At 44.1% G+C, this 20,010-nt stretch overlaps 1 protein-coding gene across 2 annotated transcripts; it reads left to right on the top strand.

Moving 5' to 3' along the window:
• Nucleotides 1–239: 239 nt before the first annotated feature.
• Nucleotides 240–19,098, top strand: setd2 (SET domain containing 2, histone lysine methyltransferase). 2 transcript variants are annotated; one of them, XM_062398993.1, is made up of 22 exons: nt 240–618; nt 2,037–2,146; nt 3,536–3,557; nt 3,678–7,639; nt 7,752–7,883; nt 8,424–8,552; nt 8,814–8,937; nt 9,053–9,130; nt 9,230–9,327; nt 9,501–9,633; nt 10,128–10,262; nt 10,372–10,500; nt 10,593–11,681; nt 11,802–11,850; nt 11,927–12,251; nt 12,357–13,197; nt 13,408–13,533; nt 14,649–14,785; nt 14,874–14,985; nt 16,194–16,268; nt 16,472–16,573; nt 17,350–19,098. In XM_062398993.1, the coding sequence occupies exons 2-22, from the start codon at nt 2,130–2,132 to the stop codon at nt 17,509–17,511; spliced, it is 7,977 nt and encodes a 2,658-aa protein (XP_062254977.1). In that variant the 5' UTR covers nt 240–618; nt 2,037–2,129; the 3' UTR covers nt 17,512–19,098. The 2 variants fall into 2 exon arrangements, with proteins under 2 accessions (XP_062254977.1, XP_062254976.1); XM_062398992.1 differs by having other exon boundaries at nt 2,037–2,158.
• Nucleotides 19,099–20,010: the final 912 nt, after the last annotated feature.

Here is a 20,010-nt window from a genome sequence, read left to right as displayed (position 1 = left end):
GACGGAATAATGGATTATGTCGTGTTATCCACTCACAGTCAAAGTCCTATACACCGAACACAACAGCTGGTTACACTGGGCTCTGGCTGCTAACAACAATGCTACTAAGTCTAATAACTGTGCTGCTGTTTGGGTTTTAGCCACATGATTTTTAACGTAGTAGTCCGGGGCTCGCTCCAGCTGTGGTCCCTTATCATGTGATGTTGTTGAACCCAGCAACCACAGCCAGAGACACACCGACAGGATGCATGTGGAATAAAAGGTTTCCCAAAACGACATGTCCACGCTCCCTGCAGCGAATCGCATTACCGGACTTATTTTAATTTATAGGTCGGTCAAGCTGGGATACTTTCTGGGGCTTGATTGTCGTGATCCATCTTTCCTCCAACTCTTAGCTAGCTATGTGAGCTCATGCTAGCGCTTTAGCACCAACACTGACCCAGGCGGAGGAGGCTGCGGCTGCAGCAGCGACCGTGGAGCTACTGAGCGGACGATCATTTCCGACAGCCCCGTATGGATTTGACGTCGGCACACATCGTCGCTTGATGTTTTTCCGGAGGGTCGGTTACCTGCGGTTTCGGAGATGGGGGAACCGTGCGACCTCAAGCACTTCGTAAAGTGAGTATCCCTGGAATCGATTGTTTATACCCGGGTTCACGCTGATTCTGTTGGGAGCATTTTACTACACACAAGACAAAACATCACCAGCTAGCATGCTAGTAATGCCGGGTGCACACAGACTCGAGTGTACGGGTCCATTCTTTCCCCCAAAACGGAAACGCAAAACAAACGGCTCCTGTAATTCGCAAATCAGAAAAATTACCAACAGACGGCATAACACACCGACACACATCCAATGTGGATCGATAAGCAACACATAAGTTACAAGTATCACAGTTAGCCCTGTTCCTACACTTAGCTAGCCTACTTAGCGTTAGCTTCAGATGCTAGAGGAGCTCTCGGCTAGCCATCTTTGTTTTAATGTTTGCAGCTGAATAACACGTTTATTCACTGTTACTGTAATACCTTTTGAAGTTTACAATTATGAAATTGTTTCCTAGTCAACACTTACAACGCTAATTGTATAAAGCTCAACAACAGCTGTGGCTATCTGTAAAGATGGCCCACGGAAGCTCGCTGATAGTGTTAGCTTGCCCAAGTTAGCGTAGCTGGTTAATCTGATATATGTCTGTTAATAGGTCAACGGCACAGTCGCGTGGCTGCTTGTCCTCTTACTCCTCACACGTGTAAGGTAGTGGGATGAGTTAGCATGTCTTGGTGACATATGTAAGCACGTCCTTGGGTGTCCTGTATATCCTCTACTCGTTTTCCCAGTGGGTAGTAACATTCATTTAAAGGCCATGTTTTGGCTGCATCCACTCCTCCCGCACGGGCCATGCTTTAGTCACTTTCCCAATTGGCTTCAAAAGACTCGGATCTTGTTTTAACGCAAGTGTCGACGTGTTCTGTCACTCAAGTCCTCATTCTGCAGACACCCCTCTTGTGTCCTCTTGACCGTTTGCTTTCGATTTACATTCATCACAATGAGATGCATGTCTCCTTTTCTCGCTGGGCAACTTCTGTTTGCATCTATCTTGGCCCCCGATCGAACAATATGTAAACCGTGGATGCATGCAGCATTTCCCATTCGGTGTTGCAGCCAACGTCACTGCAGTCGAGATAAACAGCCCGCCAAGACTAGGATAGTGGAAATCTTTGTGTCATAGCAGACCCGGTGCAAAAGCCTCTCTGCCACATTGCAACGATAGATAACAGGAGTCTCAGGAAGAGACGCCTGCACACAAGTTCAAATATTCCACGCCCGAAAGCATGTGATCCCACAGACTCACTGACATTCATTCATTCATTTTGCTCAAGTCCAGTGTGTGCCTTGTTAAATACATTTAGTCTATTCAACAAACACATTTCTGCATTTGTTGGACATCCCTAAGATGCTGGTGATGTTTAAAAAATATGAAGGCTTCCTGAGAGACTAGGTGTAAGCTGTCATTGCAACCCTATCTTTCTTTTGTCAGGTGTGCCGTCACTTTGGAGGGCTCATTTCTCTGAATCGGATTATTCTTGGCCAGCTGCCTCTTCAGGCCTACTAATCCTAGACGAGTTTCTCAATGGACACTCTGCTCAGGTCAGAGATCAGGTATTAGACAGCACAAAATGCACCTCACCGTGTATTCACCTTGTTAAGTGTAGTTTGACATGAATTTGGAGATCATTTTAACATGGTTACCACATAGTGTCTTGTTTTGGATGCATTATGTTCACATCTTTCTGGTTGCAATCTCACAGTAAATTGCTGCAAGGTCATCCCAAGCCTGGGGCACTCTTATTATTTAATAATTTTTTATACACAGTTGTTATTTGACGATCAGGAATACTAGTGTCATCTGCAAAAAGAATGGATTTTTTTTTTTTCAATTAGCCATAGGTCAACATGTCTTCTCAAGCCTTCATTTGTTTATCTACTCTTGTCTGCCCAGTGCAGAGAAAGGTTGTGTTACATGTTTTGTAGCAACAGATACAGTTTTGCATATGGGAGAAATGCACTGTGGGTTCTTTATGTAGCAGGTTCCGTCCATCCGTAGCTTGATTTTAGGCTGCTTGTTATAGCCGTTACTATGTAACTGAGTTGGCCTGCAGTAGTGTCCTGTTTTGAAGGTCACACTGAAGGAGGAAGAAAAAATTGAATCCTTAAGGATCAACTGACCCAGTTGTTGCCTAGTACCCAAATTGAGTCAACCCTAAGGACTTCATGTCAACTATAATAAGACAAAAATCGGAGAAAAATGTATCAGGGTTTGCATGTTTAAATCTGCGTATCTTTGTTTTATTTCCGTGATTGGATACTTTCCACGCTTGTTGGATCATAAATATATACTGTTTTTTGTTTCTTAGTTTGTGTGCACTTATTTTTGTTTGTTTACTTTGTGTTTTAAATTCAGCTTGCTCAAGTTAAGTAATCAATAGTGTTGATAATAATAATAGATTTTTCATAGAATTACCAAAATAGTTAAACTATTTTTTGTCACAAACTTGTTCCTATCAATAGAAATAATCCATTCTGTAAACATAACATTTGACCTCACGCAGCAGAAAAATAGATAAGGTAAACAACACATATTCAGGATGTGCAGGTATTACAGCTTTTATTCAGAGGACATTCGTGGATTAGATCTACTCTTTGTGGATGTGGCTGTGCCCCAAGTTTCCAGCAGATCAGCGATTTTGTGTGTGTGTGATCATCGGGGGAAAAAAGGCATCAGAACTAAATTAAATAGTCAGGTATCAAATTTGTATTCTAAGCCATGTGTATTCTAAATGTGTAAAAAATCCTGGCTGCACTAATTCTCAAAGGGGGCAGTGCATGGAAAGATATTTGTTTGTGGTCGAAAGTGGTTGTTGGGAAACCATGATAATTGTTCATTCATATTATATGTAAGGCAAACTTTCATGCAAATTTATTTTATGTCTTTCCTATTTTTCATGTTCCCATTGTGTCTTTATTTCCTTACAACAGAGAGGAGGGGAGTGGGGCCTCGGTAAGTCTTCACACAACGATAATGAGCATTTTAGTAACCTTTGTATTAATACACTTTCTAAATTCCTCTTTTTGTAAAACTCATTCCGGAGATTTATTTGTTTTTTTCCTATTATTGCAGGTAAAGGTTGAGGGTCTATCCAAGGCAGCTCTAATCAAAAGCCTGTCTCCCAGAGTGATGCTGTCCAACCATTTCTTGCCTAAGGGGACCAAGACAAAGGTCAACCTAGAGGATCAGAGTCGCCAAAAGGTGTCCTTCAGCTTCGCGCCGACCAAGAAGCCACTAAACAGCCTGTTCTTCATTCCTACCAGCCCTGAAAAGTTGGCCGCCGAACTCCCGACTGCTTCAGACAAAGGAGAGCAGAGTACAGACAGCACAACTGAACAAAAGCAGATACCCATGGTGCCAACATCAATAGAAGAGATTCCTCAAACACCAGCCCCTAATCCGGATATAGCAAAGATGCATTTCAAGAAGCAAATTCTAAGTGTCACTGTGAACGAAGATAATTCAGAACCGGTTATGCCAGAGGAGCAGCACTTACCAGAAACAGAGGTTTTGGAAAAGTTAGCAAGTGAGACTGAATTCCCAACACCCCAGCCTCAGAATATCGTCAATGTGTGCCCGTCTGAGAATCCTCACATTGAAGCTTCTGAGACAAGGGTCATCGTGAGCCCCAAGAAGCCTTCTGCTTCCTCAGGAAAAGATGCAGAGACTTCTAGCTGTACTGAGCAGGATAATAAGGTAAACAAAAGGAAAACCAGGTCCCAGTCCGACAGTGCTCCCCCTGGCTCAGAATCTGATGGAGATTCAGTTCAGATGTCTTCCAGTCGCATTTCTGTTGACTCCAAAAGTAAAACAAACTGTGACAGCAGAAGCAAAGAGGTAAAAAAGTCTTCCTCTGGTTCATATGTAGAGGAAAAGGAAAGAAGTTCTTTGAAGCGCCCAGAGAATCACGAAAGGTCCTCAAGTTACACCAAATCAGACCGCGATTCGAGACATACATCATCACGATCAGCTCGATCGGACAAAGATCGCAGGAGGTCCAGGTCTAGGTCACGGTCTCGATCACGAGGATCTCGAACTAGTTCATCTCACTCAAGATCAGAGAGGTCCAGAGGAGACAGGGGATCGCGCCCTGAGAGATCATACTATCACGATTCGGACCGGCGATCACACAGGAGTTCTCCCCGCAGAGACAGAAGAAGCCCTCGTTCTCGCACTGACAGAACTCGAGAAAGCTCTGACTCCGAGGACGACCACAGGAAGATGAGGACAAGGACTAGTGACTCGAGTAGATCGTCTGGTCATTCAAGCTCACAGAAAGATTTAAAATCATCTTCCTACTCAAAATTGGAGAAAGTCTACAAATCTGTTGATTCTCCTCACTCTTCAGAGATGGATAAAAGAACACAATCCTCAAGGTCTGAAAGGACTTCAAAGCGATTATCCGACTCTGATTCCCAGCGCAGGTGCTCTCCTGATCCGGACTCGAGTTACCGCAAATCTAGCAGCCATCACAAGGCAGAGACATACAGCAAGTCTTCTTCTAACAGTCTGCATACCCACTCTCAAAATTACGAAAAATTTCAAAAAAGCAGCTCCAGTGACTCTGATGCGGATCATAAGGGAAAATCACAAGCCTCTGACAAAAGCTCCAGTTCTGATGAGAAAAGTAAGAACTCCCAAAAGAAAACCAGTTGGCCAGACTCCAAACAGATAACACCCTCGAGATCGTCCGTGAAAACCCCTGGACATGATAGACAATCAGAAGACATCTTTCAGAGCTCTGGCAAAGCACCGTCATGTGCAACCACCACAGACATTTGTTCTCAAGTTAAAAAAGAAAATTCTGATTACCATCAGGAAGGAAGTGAACACACTAGTCAGGACGTCAAGGAGAGGGTTTCATGTACTGAAAAGGATTTGCAAGATTCATCACCCAAAATCGCAAAAGAAACTAAACCAGATCATGAAGTGGAGAATAATAATATCTCAGCTATAAACTCGTGTGAACGCCTGAAGTATCTAAATGCTGCCCTGGAAAACTTGACCCCCGTGAATGATAGCCTTTCTTCTAACAATGGACCACATGTGGACTGTGGTGCAGCGTTCTTAGATTCAAGCAGTGGTAATAACAGTGTAGTGTGCAGCCAGGACACGGAAGTCATGGACTGTTCATCAGGGCCACAGTCCTTACCCCGTACAGCGGATATACCTGTAGCACATGATGTCCAGCCTGAAGCAGCGGCTGTTGAGTTTAATAAGGTTGATAAGCAGTCTGACTCGAGCGTCCTCCTCAAAGAGGAGTGGTCATGTCTAGAATCTGAGAACCAGATGACGTGTGGACAGCAAGGTATGGACACTGTTAAAAAGATCAGCGCAACTAAAAAGTCCCGGTGGGATATTGTGGGGCAGGACACCTCAGAGAGTGATAACTCCCAGAGGACTGTCAGTACAGAGAGTAAACCAACTGTGAAAAAAGTAATCTCTGTCAAAAAAATAGATTTTTCTAAAGACTGTAACCAACAAGACCTTGAGGTTCAAGATAATATTCAACAGGAAGCTGAAACACATTCCACATCGGTAAAGCAGACTAAGATCTCTAAGCAGGAGGTTGGCTCAGGCAACGCATCAGTGACCGGTAAAAACAAAGACCAAAGTGAGCCTTCACAAGCGAGCACCAGCATTGACCACTGTGACTTAAAACTGAGAGACGAGCGTCTGCGGGGAAATGAAACATCACAGGTTGATGCAGCTGTGGAGATTAAGAGCTGGAACGGAAAATATCCTGATGAGCAGTCGAAGGATAGTGATCCAAAAGGCAAAATGACTAAGAGAACATCACTTCATCAGGATGCACCAGGAGGACTGAGTGAGGCCAGTGACAGCGACAACTCTGAGTATGACTCCGATTGTGGCGAGGCCATAAAACGATTGCACTCGGTGGTGGTGGTGCCAAAGAACTCTTCCCTAAAGGATGCACAGGACGCAGGAGCATCTGTCAGTCCTATGAATATTTCAGACCTGCACAATGATCATATAGCACCTGATGTGAATATGCATGAAGTCCCAAACCAAGTCCGCTTACAACAAAGCCAGGGGAGTCTTCCTACTCTATTTGGTGAGAACAGCGGTCCATCTGCTGGTGCAAATGATTCAACCAGCAGCCGTGTGTGGTGCCTGTCCCAGAGCAATATGATTGACAGCACCAGTCAGTCTGAGGGGTCCAGCACCGTCAGCGCCCTGCCTTACACTGCTGGTCATGTCAGTGCCCATGGAAGTGCCACAGATTCTGCCAACAGCCACAATACTTCCAGACAATGCGAGCCAGTGCAGATACAGCCTGTTGTAGGCGATCATATGTACGCCCATATCAATGACAAGAGTGGACTCGTATGTTGGGATTTTTCGCAATCAGAGCAGCCAAGTAGTACATACCAGCAACCTGATAGCAGTCATGAGCCACAGCTACTGAACACTAAATTGACAGGAAGCTTCCCTATGGAACAGGAGCACAGGCAGAGTGCTGTCGCCTGGAACCATCAGTCTCCAAACATGCAAACTTGCAGAAAACTCTACCTCGGTGCACATGAACATTATCACGATCCTGCAGGTGAAATCCATCCTGATTCCCTAACTAATGACCACGACGAGTACAGTGGGGATAAATCATCAAATCTTAGAATACCAGTTGTGGAATGGAGTGGACCTAACGCCACAGGGTCATCAAGCTTTGTACAGGGTCATGAAATAAGTAGCAATAGCAGAGGCTCTGTTGTGCCTGATCCCCCGAGAGAAGACAACTTCGGGCCCCATAGGGGTCGAGGGCCTCCCAAGAAAAGGCGTCCAGAGATCGAGTCAGATTCGGACAACGAGGCAGAGGCGGGGCCTGCAGGCAAAAGGGAGCGTCATGGAGACACTGACCCCCCGAAGGAAACTCCTGTGAAAGCTGAGGTGCTCCGTCCATCATTCATGCTGCAGGACTTTCGAGATTCCAATAAATGGAGAGATCAATCCAGGTCTAAAAAGATGCCCCCATACTTTGACTTGATTGAGGAGAACATGTACTTGACTGAGAGGTAAGATGGTGTCCAGCCTGAGAGACACAATATCCAACTTTCTCCAAGAAATGACTCACATTTTTAGAGATTTAAGGTTCAAGATTTAAAATCTGGTAAATCTTATTTGCAGAAAGAAGAGCAAATCTCATCGCGATATCAAGAGGATGCAGTGTGAGTGCCCAATTTTGCCGAGAGAGGAGCGCTCGAGGGGAGCCATGGCATGTGGGGAAGACTGTTTGAACCGGCTGCTGATGATTGAGTGGTAAGTTGATTATTACTGATAAAGCTGTGACACAACATGCAAGAGACCCTGAAAATTCAAAGAACACTCACTTAGTTCTAAGTACTTAAGGGATTTTCAAATCATCGTGAGACCCTGACAAGTTGTTGTTGTTGCTTACGCAAGTGTACAGAAGTATTTTATTTATTTGTATGTTTATATATTTGGCTTATTATGCTCTTTTCTCTTGTTTATGTTTGTTACTCTTGTTTTGTTTACATTCTTTCTTATCTTTAAGGGTTAGACTATTTATTTTCATTCTTATGTTCCCCTTTTGTATTCCTTTGTGCTTCTTTTCTTTCTCAACTACTTGATGCCTAATTTGCCCTACGGGATTAAAACAGTATCTATTTTTATATCTATCTAGCTTAAGCAATCTACATGGTGCTCTTATTTAGACTAGAGAAGTCTGTCTAAATCATGTGGTTTACCATCTAAATTGTGTCAACAGCTAAGCCAAATTTGTTAAAAATCGTCAGGAGCCGGGCGTTAACATTTTTTTAAACTTTCTTTTCTTTTCAGCTCCTCTCGGTGCCTGAATGGAGGCTACTGCTCTAATCGACGCTTTCAGAAGAGACAACATGCAGACTTTGAGGTTATCCTCACAGAAGACAAAGGCTGGGGACTGCGGGCAGCCAAAGATTTGATTGCGTGAGCCAATTACACTTCAATGCAGAAATTTGTTTATGAAAAGTTTTCTACCACCTAATTTAAATAGTGTTCAGAAACAGTTTACATACTTTAGGCCACATCATTAAGCTGTTTTTAACTGATTCCACCTTTTGTGTTTTTAAGTCATAATTGCATTCCAATACCAAACATGCACCATTTGAGCAAGTTAAACATAAAAAACAAAATTGGTTGAAAAACGGATGATTGTAAAACCTTTTCCTTTTTTTATTGCTATCTCAGAAACACCTTTGTACTGGAATACTGCGGTGAGGTGTTGGACCACAAGGAGTTTAAAACAAGAGTGAAAGAATACGCTCGCATGAAGAACATCCATTACTACTTCATGTCTCTAAAAAATAATGAGGTAAGAGATTATTTGACATATTGCAAATAATGTTAATATTTAAACTGCCGTCTGGTATAAGGATTCCGGTAGAGTGCCTGGCAGAGGTACTTAACATTGTATTTTGTCTCTCCAGATCATTGATGCAACATTGAAGGGTAACTGCTCTCGGTTTATGAACCATAGCTGCGAACCAAACTGTGAGACCCAAAAGGTACAGTGGTCAAATGAAAACTGTGACTTTACGTGTTCAGATTACCGTGCTGAGAGCTGAATTCCTCTTGATGATATGTTTCTTTTTACTCCATCTTAGTGGACTGTTAACGGTCAACTTAGAGTCGGGTTCTTCACCACCAAGGCTGTCCCTGCAGGAACTGAGCTGACATTTGATTATCAGTTCCAGAGATACGGGTACTGTTTTTATTTTTTCCCCTCGCTTGTATTTTGTAATCTATGCATTTGTTGCATGTGTGAAAAAAAGCCATCTTTGATCATGTCATGACGAGTTATTATTCAACCCGTTGAACTGGTGATTTTATCTTTTAATTCGTGTAACAATTCTCACATTTTATTTAACCTATCAGCAAAGAGGCACAGAAATGCTTCTGTGGAACACCCAGCTGCAGAGGCTTCCTGGGCGGAGAGAACAGAGTTAGCGTTCGAGCAGCTGGTGGGAAGATGAAGAAAGACCGCAGTCGAAAGAGTGCTCTCACCACGGTCAGTTCTCCCTTTCAATTCTGAGTATCTCTGTTCATTATCTGTTTGAGAGGCCTCTGATAGTAATACTTAGTTTTGATGGGAAAGAAATGCTCAACTCGCTTGTAAACTGACAAGGGTGTTCTTGTATTCTGTTAGTTTGTTATGGAGTTAGTCTAAGCCATGTAATACAAAATAAGTATAGTTAAAAAACTAAATTTGTTATTTTAGGATTAAATTGTTTACTAATGGATTCTACTAGCTACCCTAGTAATGCCTAGTAACATTTTAGATTTTTTTTCCTTTAATGACTTACAATATAATGACTGGTTAATTGCTGCAAATAATGGAAATGTAGTTAATCCTGGCTAATAACAATGACAATAACTTGTGATCGGCTTATTATACCATCCCATTACCATTACTCGTTTGCCCTAATGATATTAGTATGATATTGCCTCAGGCAAATATGTTAACAATATTCCTAATAATAACCAGATATTCTACTTCCACAGGTGGATGAGGAGCTGGAGGCGTTACTGGAGAACGGAGAAGGCCTGTATGATGAGAAACAGGTGGTGTCTCTCTGCAGACTAATGGTCAGAGTGGAAACCATGGAGCAGAAATTCATCTGTCTCAAGCTCATACACGTAGGACTTCAGTCATTAATGATTATCTTCCTAAAAACATAAAAAAATAGATATTGCTGAGATATTAGTTATTATCATTTGCTGTGGTTAATATGTTTGTGTTGTACAGGATACTCAAAACCCATCATGCCTGAAGCAGTTCTTGGACCATCATGGATTGTCTTTGCTGTGGATCTTCATGGTGGAGCTTTCTGAAGCTAAAGGCAACAGTGCCAATAACATCAAGCTGCAGTTAGAGGTGAGATATTGAATTGATTCAGCATTAAGAGCGATCAAGTTGTACATACAGAGATCCCCCGTTTGATTACTGATAATTCATTTTGTTGGCAGATTATGAAGACCCTCGGTGTGCTTCCCATCTCAACTAAAAACATGTTAGAGGAGAGCAGAGTCCTGACCTTCATTCAGCGATGGGCCCAGACAAAAAGTCTCCTTCACCCTGCGGAGATGGATGGCTACTCCAGTGAGAACACCTCCCGTGCTCAAACACCCCTCAACACTCCCGATGGGTCCTCCACCAAAACAGGACCAGAGTTGGACGCTGACGCCACCAAACCTGCTGTGTTCCGCCGCCTTAAAATCATCAGTGAAAACAGTCTGGACAGTGCACTCTCTGACGCCAGCAAAGCTTCTGATGGGAAGGAGGAGGATGATGATGATGATGATGAGGAAGAAGAAGATGAATCCTCGCAAGCAGGACTTCCTGATAGCAAACAGTTGAAGGCAGACCCAGTGTTTGAAGCTGCAGATCCAACAAAAGATGCAACGGAGGTGACAGAGAAGGAGGTCAAAGAGGAGAAAGAGGAGAATGAGGAAGAGGCAGCAATGAGTTCAAGCAGCCAGGACCAAGCTCAAATTGAGGAGGTAAAAGAAGACGGAGAACAGTTGGATTTGGAAAAGAAGGACATTGAGATGAAAGAGGACACAAGTGAGATTCAGAAGGAGGAACTTCAGACGGAGTCAAAGGAGACTAGAGAGGAACAGGAACATGTGGTGGAGCAGGCAAGTCTGGCAGTGACAGAAAAGGCTGAACTTGAAAGTGACCAGTCCGCCGTAAAAATTCCTGAGCCAGAAAGTCCTCCCATCACAACAGAAGTTACTGATCTCCCATCTGAGCAGCCTTTAGAGCAGATGGAACCTCAGACAGAGACACAAGAGGCTGACAAACCTCTTGGCAATGACTCTCAACCTGGTGAATCTACCACTGATGCTCTCCCAAGCTCTGAGCTCCCAGAAGCCACGATACCCTCTGAGGTCACAGCAGCCCCCGTGGACCCATCAGTAATAGGAACTCCTTCTCAGGATGAAGAGGAAGGTGTCTCGGATGTAGAGAGTGAGAGAAGTCAAGAGCCGCAGCTCACTGCTTTGGACATTTGCGGCATGGCTACCCGGCTTCTGGAGAGCTGGAAGGATCTAAAGGTAAGACAATGTGCAGAAACGCGCAGTAAAATGTGAGGTATTACACCTTTTCTGTTAGTTACCTGTTTGTATGTTGTTGTAGTTTGATGGTTGATGTCAAAGTTGTGTTTGTCCTTTCAGGAGGTATACAGAATACCAAAGAAGAGTCAGGTGGAAAAGGAAGCAAATGGTAAGTTAGTCCAATGCTGATTTCTGGTATAGAATTTCCTACAAATGATTTTTTGGCTAAATCCGATTTCTCACAGATCGTAGCAGAGATCGAGACACAGCGTTGACACCGCGCACCCCCTCTGCTAGCCGAGAACGTGAAAGGGAGCGGGAGAAGGAGAGAGAACGCGAAAGAGAGAGAGATTATGACCGAGACAGAGACAGGGATAGAGACCGAGACAGAGATCGAGACAGAGATCGAGATTGGGACAGGGATCGTGATCGTGAGCGTGATCGAGAGCGTGATCGGGACCGTGATCGAGCCTCTGACAAAACTCCCCGAAGCTCTGAAAGACGGAGGAGACGCTCCGCATCTCCACCCCCCTCATCCTACGAAAGAAGCAGCAGGCGCACTGAGGAACGGTACGAATTCTCATCCCTGAGGGAACACTGAATTTTACCTTTTTGTATAACTGCATCCTGTTATAACTGTCATCATTCAACTGTCTTTGCTCTAATTTCTTAAAGGTTTGATCCATCAAACGTTAACAAGACACCAAGGGGAGTTGGTGGCAAGGAGCGCAACAAGTTGTCCACAGAGGAACGTAGAAAACTGTTTGAGCAGGAGGTTGCTCAGCGGGAAGCTCAGAAACAACAACAGCAACAGCAACAGCAACAGCAGCAGCAGCAGCAGCAGCAGCAGCAGCAGTTACAGCAGCAGCAACAGCAGCAGTTGCAGCAGCAACAGTTGTTGCAGCAGCAGCAGCAGCTGCAGGTGCAGCAGCAGCAGCCGCTTCAGACTATGGCTTATGACCCTACTCTGGTTTATGCCTCTAGCCCTGGCTTCATTCACTACCCTCCTGGATATCCCATCCAGACCTTTGTGGATCCCACCAACCCCAACGCAGGCAAGGTGCTGCTCCCTACCCCTCCAGTCGAACCCGGCCTGAATTATGAAGAGGACCCTCCTCAGCTTCTTGTCTCAGAGCTGGGTCTTACCTCTCCATCCTCCACCTCCCAAGCCACTCCAGTCTCAAATCTCACTCAGCACATAACCACCGCCAACCTCACCACTGGAACCCCCCAGCAGTATGCCCTGCCAACTGTAGCAACCCAGGATGGAGGTGTAGCTGTCCTCTCTCTACCGGTCCCGGCACCCCCTCAAGTGCAGAGCCAGCAGAGCTACACCACTCTTTGGGACCCCACCACTCAGCAAGCAGTGACCGTGCAGACCCAGCCAGCACAGCAGTATGCCACAGCTCCTGCACAGGCCCAGACACAGACCGCTATCTATTACCAGGGCCAGCCATGCCAAACCATCTACAGCATCCCCAGCGCCTACCCACAGGCTAACACTCCAGTCATACAGGTAGGGCCCCTCATACTAAAAAAAGATATAGTTCCCAAGGTATCTCTCTTTGTGTATCTCTATTTTTGCATCAATGATGCAAAAGTTAAATCTTCTTTCTGTATTTCATGTGGATTAACTCCTACAACCTAGTGCACTTGACTCTTCTAAAAAGATTTTTGGAACATCTGCAGGACCTGTGTGATCTGATTGTACTTTGTGTTTGTGAAGGCGTACACTGAACCCACAACCAGCTACCTTCATGGCCAGTCCGTGTATCCTGCCCATCCACAGGGAGTGGTGGTGCAGCAGGGAGGCACCGTCACCACCATCGTTACATCCCAAACTGTGCAACAGGTAATACATACCTTGTCCTTAAAGATCCTTAAAAACTGTTTATTATTGCACATGGAAACTTAATAATTTTTTCCCCATTGGAAACATGATAATTGAGGCAAAACACAGTAAGAGATATTTCAAAATTGATTTCTGAAATGGTTATACCCGGTATCTTTAAAAAAATAATTTAAAGATAATTGTTTTAAAGCGGCATCAATTTTGTAGGAAGTTTCAATGGGTCTTTGGAAATTCCATACTTATAACATAAACTGCCATGGTAAACTTCTGTCTCAGTGTGGCCACAAGGGGGTAGTACACATCTATATTATTTCTCAACAAGTCCTGTCTCACACAATGACAAAGCACCTTTTATGATGGAACAGATGAAGGAAAAGCTTAGTGGGTCCTGTTTGTAGATAGAAATCCAAATAATATTCAAATTTGTGTTTAATCTAAAATGATCAAATATTAAAGTTATAATCTGTGTATTTTTCTTTTTCTTTAACCCCTGCAAAACCTTGCAGGTTCAGTGGAAACAGCTTATAGTGATCACGTTTGTCTTGGGCAAAAAGTATCTCTTAAGAGGTTGGAATGGAGGGAGAGATAACAGTGGATTTTAGATTACGTACGAGCATATCAATACTAATCAGCACATAATGATCGATACTTTTCTTCACTGTCAAATCTTTCTTCATAGCTGTGCATGCATTAATTGTGCGACACTCGCACTCTCACACACAAACAGTGTTATCAGACAAATGTGTAAACCCGGACTGGGGTAACAGCAACAGAATGAGTAAACGTAAACCATGTTTGGAGAGCAGGAGGAGCTGCTCCATTCGGTGGCAGCACGAATGATAGAGGCACAGAGAGCAGTAAATTACTGACAGAGTCGGTAATAGATGTAAAACAAACTTTTTTTATGGTCCAAACATGTATTAAAAAAAAAACAAGGGAACATTCTGAGCCAATATCTTGATCACTACAACCAAAGTATTTAAAAAGCATTTGTATAGGAATGATTCTCTCCATAGCTTCTTGATTCATATAAACAGTTGATCACTGCACTTGTAAGTGAAGCTTTGTGGATTCACTTCTGATGCATCTTTTTTTGCACTCCTTTCTCTCCCTAGGAAATGATTGTACCCAACAATGTGATAGATCTTCCTCCACCCTCGCCCCCCAAACCCAAAACTATCGTCCTACCTCCCACCTGGAAAGTGGCCCGGGACCCTGAAGGAAAGATCTACTACTACCACATTGCCACAAGGTTGGTAGGGACTGATGTCGATGTAGTGCGTGTTTGAACCTCTAGAAAGGCCCTTCATGTATTTCTATCACTTCCTTGGGCGCATCAGGCAAACACAGTGGGACCCTCCGACCTGGGACGGCAGTAGCGACAACACTAGCGTGGACCATGAATCTGAGATGGACCTTGGAACTCCGACCTACGACGAGAATCCTTCCAAGGTGAGATTTCTTCTGTAAATCCACCAGAAAGGTGAAAAAGTACATTCCCTCATTTGACGATGGTGAAGAATCATCTTTTTCTTGTTTGGTTCTCCGAACGTTTGCGCTTGAATGCAAAACATAATTATAGTGTTTGTTCCTGGAGGTAATTGAAGATGCTGCACCAGTGATTACTTTCAGCTGTGTCTCGAGGGATGAAAAAAGAAAACCCATCAGCACAACATGTTCAGAGAGTGTTACATTCTCGCCTGTGACTCCTCCTCGTCCTCCTCGCGAAACGGCTCATCAGAATCTGGGCTTGAGATTCTGGGCTTGAGAATGCACCCACCCCTCCCCCCCGCTTGACTGTCTGTCCCTTTGCCTGTAGGCTGTGCAGGGAGGGGGGGCTCTGCTCATCTCCTCTTCCGCTGCCTCGTTTGTTTTTCCCGCTTCATATTTAGCCCAACTTTGAGTTTAACGAAAGCCATCTGGAGGACTAGCATTCATTTATATGTGGTTTCTGAACTACGCAAGTGTCCCTTTTCACATGTGCCTTAAAAAGATGTTGGAAAAAAATAATTCAAAACTGAAATGGAAATATCCATTTATCTAGGCAAAGTTTCTTGCCAGTGACAAGGTCATGGACCGTTTCCCAGCATGTGTTTAGACAGTGGTGGTATCCATGTTGAGCATTTAAATCGATGGTAAATGCTGCTCTGCACATGTCGGCTGTTCCGTGTGTGTGTGCGTCCGCGTGTGTGTGTGAGTGTGAGTGAGTGAGAGAATTCTTTGTGCTTTTCATCCTCACCACTTTGTTGTGGGTGTAGTCAGTCAGCTGTTGCCTGCCTGCCTTTGTTGTTGAAGGCTGAGGCCGGAGAGGGAGCATCCTGGCAGGATATCCCTGCTTTCTGTCAAGTGGCTGGTGAGCAGGTGCTTTTTGATACCCCACTGACCTCGATAGCTCCTGTTCTGCAGCCAGCCGCCATGTTTGAGTGAGCTGGTACACGGGTGGAGCCTCACATGCTGGTGTAATGGTTAAAGAAGATGACTGCTGGGTTGCATGTGTGACACATTAAGGCTGTTGTCAACTTTCTCTCAAACGAAAGTGGAATCTGATGGGATCTTCTTTGCGACAAGTTACAATTTCAAAGCCGAGCCCAAAAAAAAACACATTTCGTAAAACAGGCATTTTAATCAAAGGATTTCTCTCTGCTTCTATGTTGCCACAGTTCTCCACAAAGACGGCTGAAGCTGACACTTCGAGTGAACTGGCTAAAAAGAGTAAAGAGACATTTCGCAAAGAGGTGAGCCAGATCCTCTGCCAACAATTTCCCCAGTGATGTTATTGAACTCCAGATGTTTCAATTTTTTAGACCTCTACACCTTTGCCTATCATGCAGTGACTGTTTTCTATCCACCCAACAAGTTATAATCTGTTTTGACATCTTCTTCTCTCTACTTGTCTCATTTTTGTGTGTGTGTGTGTGTGTGTGTGTGTCTTATTCAGATGTCCATGTTCATCGTGCAATGTTTAAATCCCTTTCGGAAGCCGGACTGCAAATTGGGACGCATCGTTAACACGGAAGACTTCAAACACCTGGCTAGAAAGGTACGATGAAACGATGAAGATGTTTATACAAGTGGTTAGCATTTCCATTAATCCCAGAAAAGCTCTCAACCTTCTGTTGGCCTCTACGTGGCCAGAGCACAATGGAAGTATTGGTCAGCTAAAGTTTTCAAAGTTTCCCTCAAACCAGAAGTAAATAGTTGAGCTCCCACGATTTATTTTCTCCTGCCAAATGTCTTTGTGCTCTGCCTCCGCAAGAGACTAGAAACATATTGTACATGTTAACTATTATCTGCCTCTCTTTTGTTTTACTCATTCCTTTATAAAAGCTCCTTGCAACAGACTTCATCTCTTCAAGGGCATTTCTGTTTCTATGGTTCCCTGTGGGTCCATGGATTGTTTATATGAGGAGTAGTCTCCGAGGACTCGGGCACAATAAACAGAGAGATGATCTGTGTTAGAGATTATGTTTAATTGTGTCAAATATTAAAGGGCCTAGTCAATAATAGAGAGTTAACAATCCAACTTCTTTTACATTTATATCGCCTTCCACCAACGAGGTTATGTTATTGTTTTGTTTGTCGTTCTTCAAGTTAGCAGAATTACAAAAAGCTATTGGACAGACTACAGCGAAAATCGGTGGAAGGATCAGTATGTGTCAGGAACAAACCCATCAAATGTTTTTGACGATCCGAATAAATGGTCAGATCTAGGAATATTTTTCCCTTTCTCTGCAGGGTTTCCTACAGAGTTCCTCCAAAACAATGTCCTTTTAATAAGAAACTTGTCTGAGTCTTTCTTTGTTTCCGATCTTCCAGCTAACTCACGGAGTTATGAATAAAGAGCTGAAAGCTTGCACCAACCCGGAGGACCTTGAGTGTAACGAGAATGTGAAGCACAAGACCAAGGAGTACATCAAGAAGTACATGCAGAGGTTCGGCCCTGTGTACAGGCCCAAGGAGGACACAGAGGTGTGCTAGCCCCAGAGGAACGAGCTGCTACACTAATGCTCTGCGTTAACACAGGAGAAGCACAGATTTGCCTTTCCACTCACTCCTTCCTGTAAGACCTGGCCAGCCTGAATGGTGAAGTAGTTTCTTAGCTGTATTTATGACTAAGAATTGCACCTGCTGTCCGTGGAGCTGTCCAGGGCCCCATGGATCAGGGGGCGGGGGCCCCCCCAATAAGGGAGACTGTCAGAGACTCGAGTGCTGCCAAACGAGCCGAGACTCGAGGTGCAGTGTTCTCAAAGGACAACACTGAGGGGTGCTACAGAGACGCATGTTCTCACTGACTGTTTGGTTTTAAGCATTTGTTTTTTTTTTCTCCATGTGTGGCTCTTAAATGTTCTCGAGATGATCACCTCAATTCCACGTTTTAAACTCTTCCAGCCCTGAATGAGGATGACTCAATGGAATCAGCTTTGTTATCGTGTATATCAAATTTCTTTGTTACTTTCCGCGGTTTCCAAAATGGTTTCGATGATAGAACTGTCCAGTTCTCGCCCACCCAGCCCCAGCCTCCTGTTTCATTGTGCACAACACGGCCCCCTTCCCTGCCACTGGCTCTGTATCTGGTGCTGCTTTTAACTGGGCTGTGGAGGTCCAATCCTCCGCTCCTCCAACCTTGCCTTCTTAACCGTAAGATTCTGGAGCCTGTGTTGTTACATGAATGCATGATGTTGGCTGAGGTCAGAGCGGTGTCCTTACGGAAATTCCTCCATTTTCCATGTCTCCTGCTTCGAGTACTGTGCCCTTACCAGGATGAGCTTTTACTTTCACAGATCAGACCGTGACCAGCAGGTTGTTTAAGTCTTTTATCAATTTATGTATAAAAATGGGAGCAGGGTTTGAATGCAATGTGTGGTGTGCCGTTTAACTGTCTATCATTTTCCCCTCATTTCCTGTCCAACTCCTTTCCCGACTTGTTTCCTCTTCTCATAGGAGTTATGCCGAAGGCTGAGTCATTGCAGTTTTAACAGTTTTCTAAACATCTTGTGTGTGCCGGTTCTTTTTTATCACTGTTGGTCCGAGTTTGACACTGATTAATTTCCAAGCATTTTACAGTGCTCAAGTTTAGCCTCACTAGCATTAGGTTACCAGTTTGTTGCAGCCTATTCAAATGCATTAAACAAGGTATCAACAAATGTACATTGCTTTATATGTGAATATATTGAATAATAGTTTTGGGAATGTTTAAATAAGCCCGACACTTTGTAAAAGGACTATCATTTCATGGTTGAAAGTGTAAATAATGTGTAAAATTACCAAAGCTGTACACAGGAGAGTAGGGTCAGGGAGCGCAGTGAGCCCACCCATCCTCACCAGCTCAGCCCTCCTGATGCAGTGACCACATCACTCTGTCAAACTTTGGACCCCACTGACTCACAGCCCTTTATTTTATTTCAGTGGTGGGGGGGGGTGATTCCCCGTGTTTTCTTTCTCTTGTTATTTTTCTATGTACAAAGTAAGTTTCACCCTACTCTACTGTAAGTACTGTGTAAGCACATTGTCATACTGAGTGTACAAACATTTTAAAAGATAATAAACTCTTTTTGTAAAATTATAGCCCCATTCCCTGTCGGGTTTCTTTCTCTTGGGTGTCAGTATAACAGACTCCAACAGATCTAAGCAAATGTGACGGACCGTCCTCACGTGATTAACTGCTGAGTGCACACCCAGTCCCATTTTTAGATGGGTTGGCTCCTCTAATGAAGGGTGCACATGGCACGAGGGCCACTGCAGCACATATCTGCAGCGTCGAGCTAGATGCGTGACCCCAGTGAGGGGAAATCAAAGTGATCGACTGCCTTCATTAGAGACGTTATGTGCACTCTAAAAATGGAAACGCCATGACAAGTGGAGGGAGGCGCTGCTGAGCTTCCCCCTTTCTCCTCGGTCCCAGCTCCCCCCACCCCCTTCCCAGCGTATGCACATTCCGCAGCCCTGTGCTCCAGACCGCAGTTAAGCAGTCCCGTCTGGAGAGTGTGACGGCATGTAACGCTGCCCCAGGCCATGCGAGATGCCTGCTCCCACTTAAAACTGAAGGCAAAGAGATCATTAACAGATCTGAGTGCAGAGCAAAGTGGGAGCGGGGAATCAGATTGTGCCTCAACAGAGAAAGGGGAAACTTCTCCTCCGGAATATTTTGGATCAGGTTCTTATTTTCATTTCACTCCGAAATTATTAAATACCTCTTAACTGATTTCCCTCAGGGTTCTGAAGAGGAAATGTTGTTATGCACCAAATCCCTCGATAAGGGTTGGTATATTTCGAATATGTCTAAATTTCCACGTTGTGCAGTCCATCAAGTGGGTTTTACACTTAACTGTTAGTGTCAGACATGCCAATAGGCCTCTGGTGGAAGTTCAACTCAGCAATTATATTCATATTTCTTAGAATGATTAATTAAAACTTGCCATTGCATGAGAATACTTCATGTGCTTGTTGCTACAACTACAAAGGCATAAAACGCAGTAT

Source organism: Platichthys flesus, chromosome 11 (genome assembly GCF_949316205.1).
Source record: "Platichthys flesus chromosome 11, fPlaFle2.1, whole genome shotgun sequence".
Lineage (NCBI taxonomy): Eukaryota > Metazoa > Chordata > Actinopteri > Pleuronectiformes > Pleuronectidae > Platichthys > Platichthys flesus.
The sequence above is the reverse complement of the archived record's forward strand: the minus strand, read 5'-3'. Positions and strand labels throughout refer to the sequence as shown.

What these genes read in the sequence shown, in the direction of transcription:
- setd2 (XM_062398992.1), top strand. Translation starts at nt 2,130, where the DNA reads ATGGACACTCTGCTCAGGTCAGAGATCAG. An exon ending in TATCAGTTCCAGAGATACGG is followed by an intron (nt 9,328 to 9,500) that starts GTACTGTTTTTA and finishes TTAACCTATCAG; the next exon opens with CAAAGAGGCACAGAAATGCT. An exon ending in AGAGCTGGAAGGATCTAAAG is followed by an intron (nt 11,682 to 11,801) that starts GTAAGACAATGT and finishes TTGTCCTTTCAG; the next exon opens with GAGGTATACAGAATACCAAA.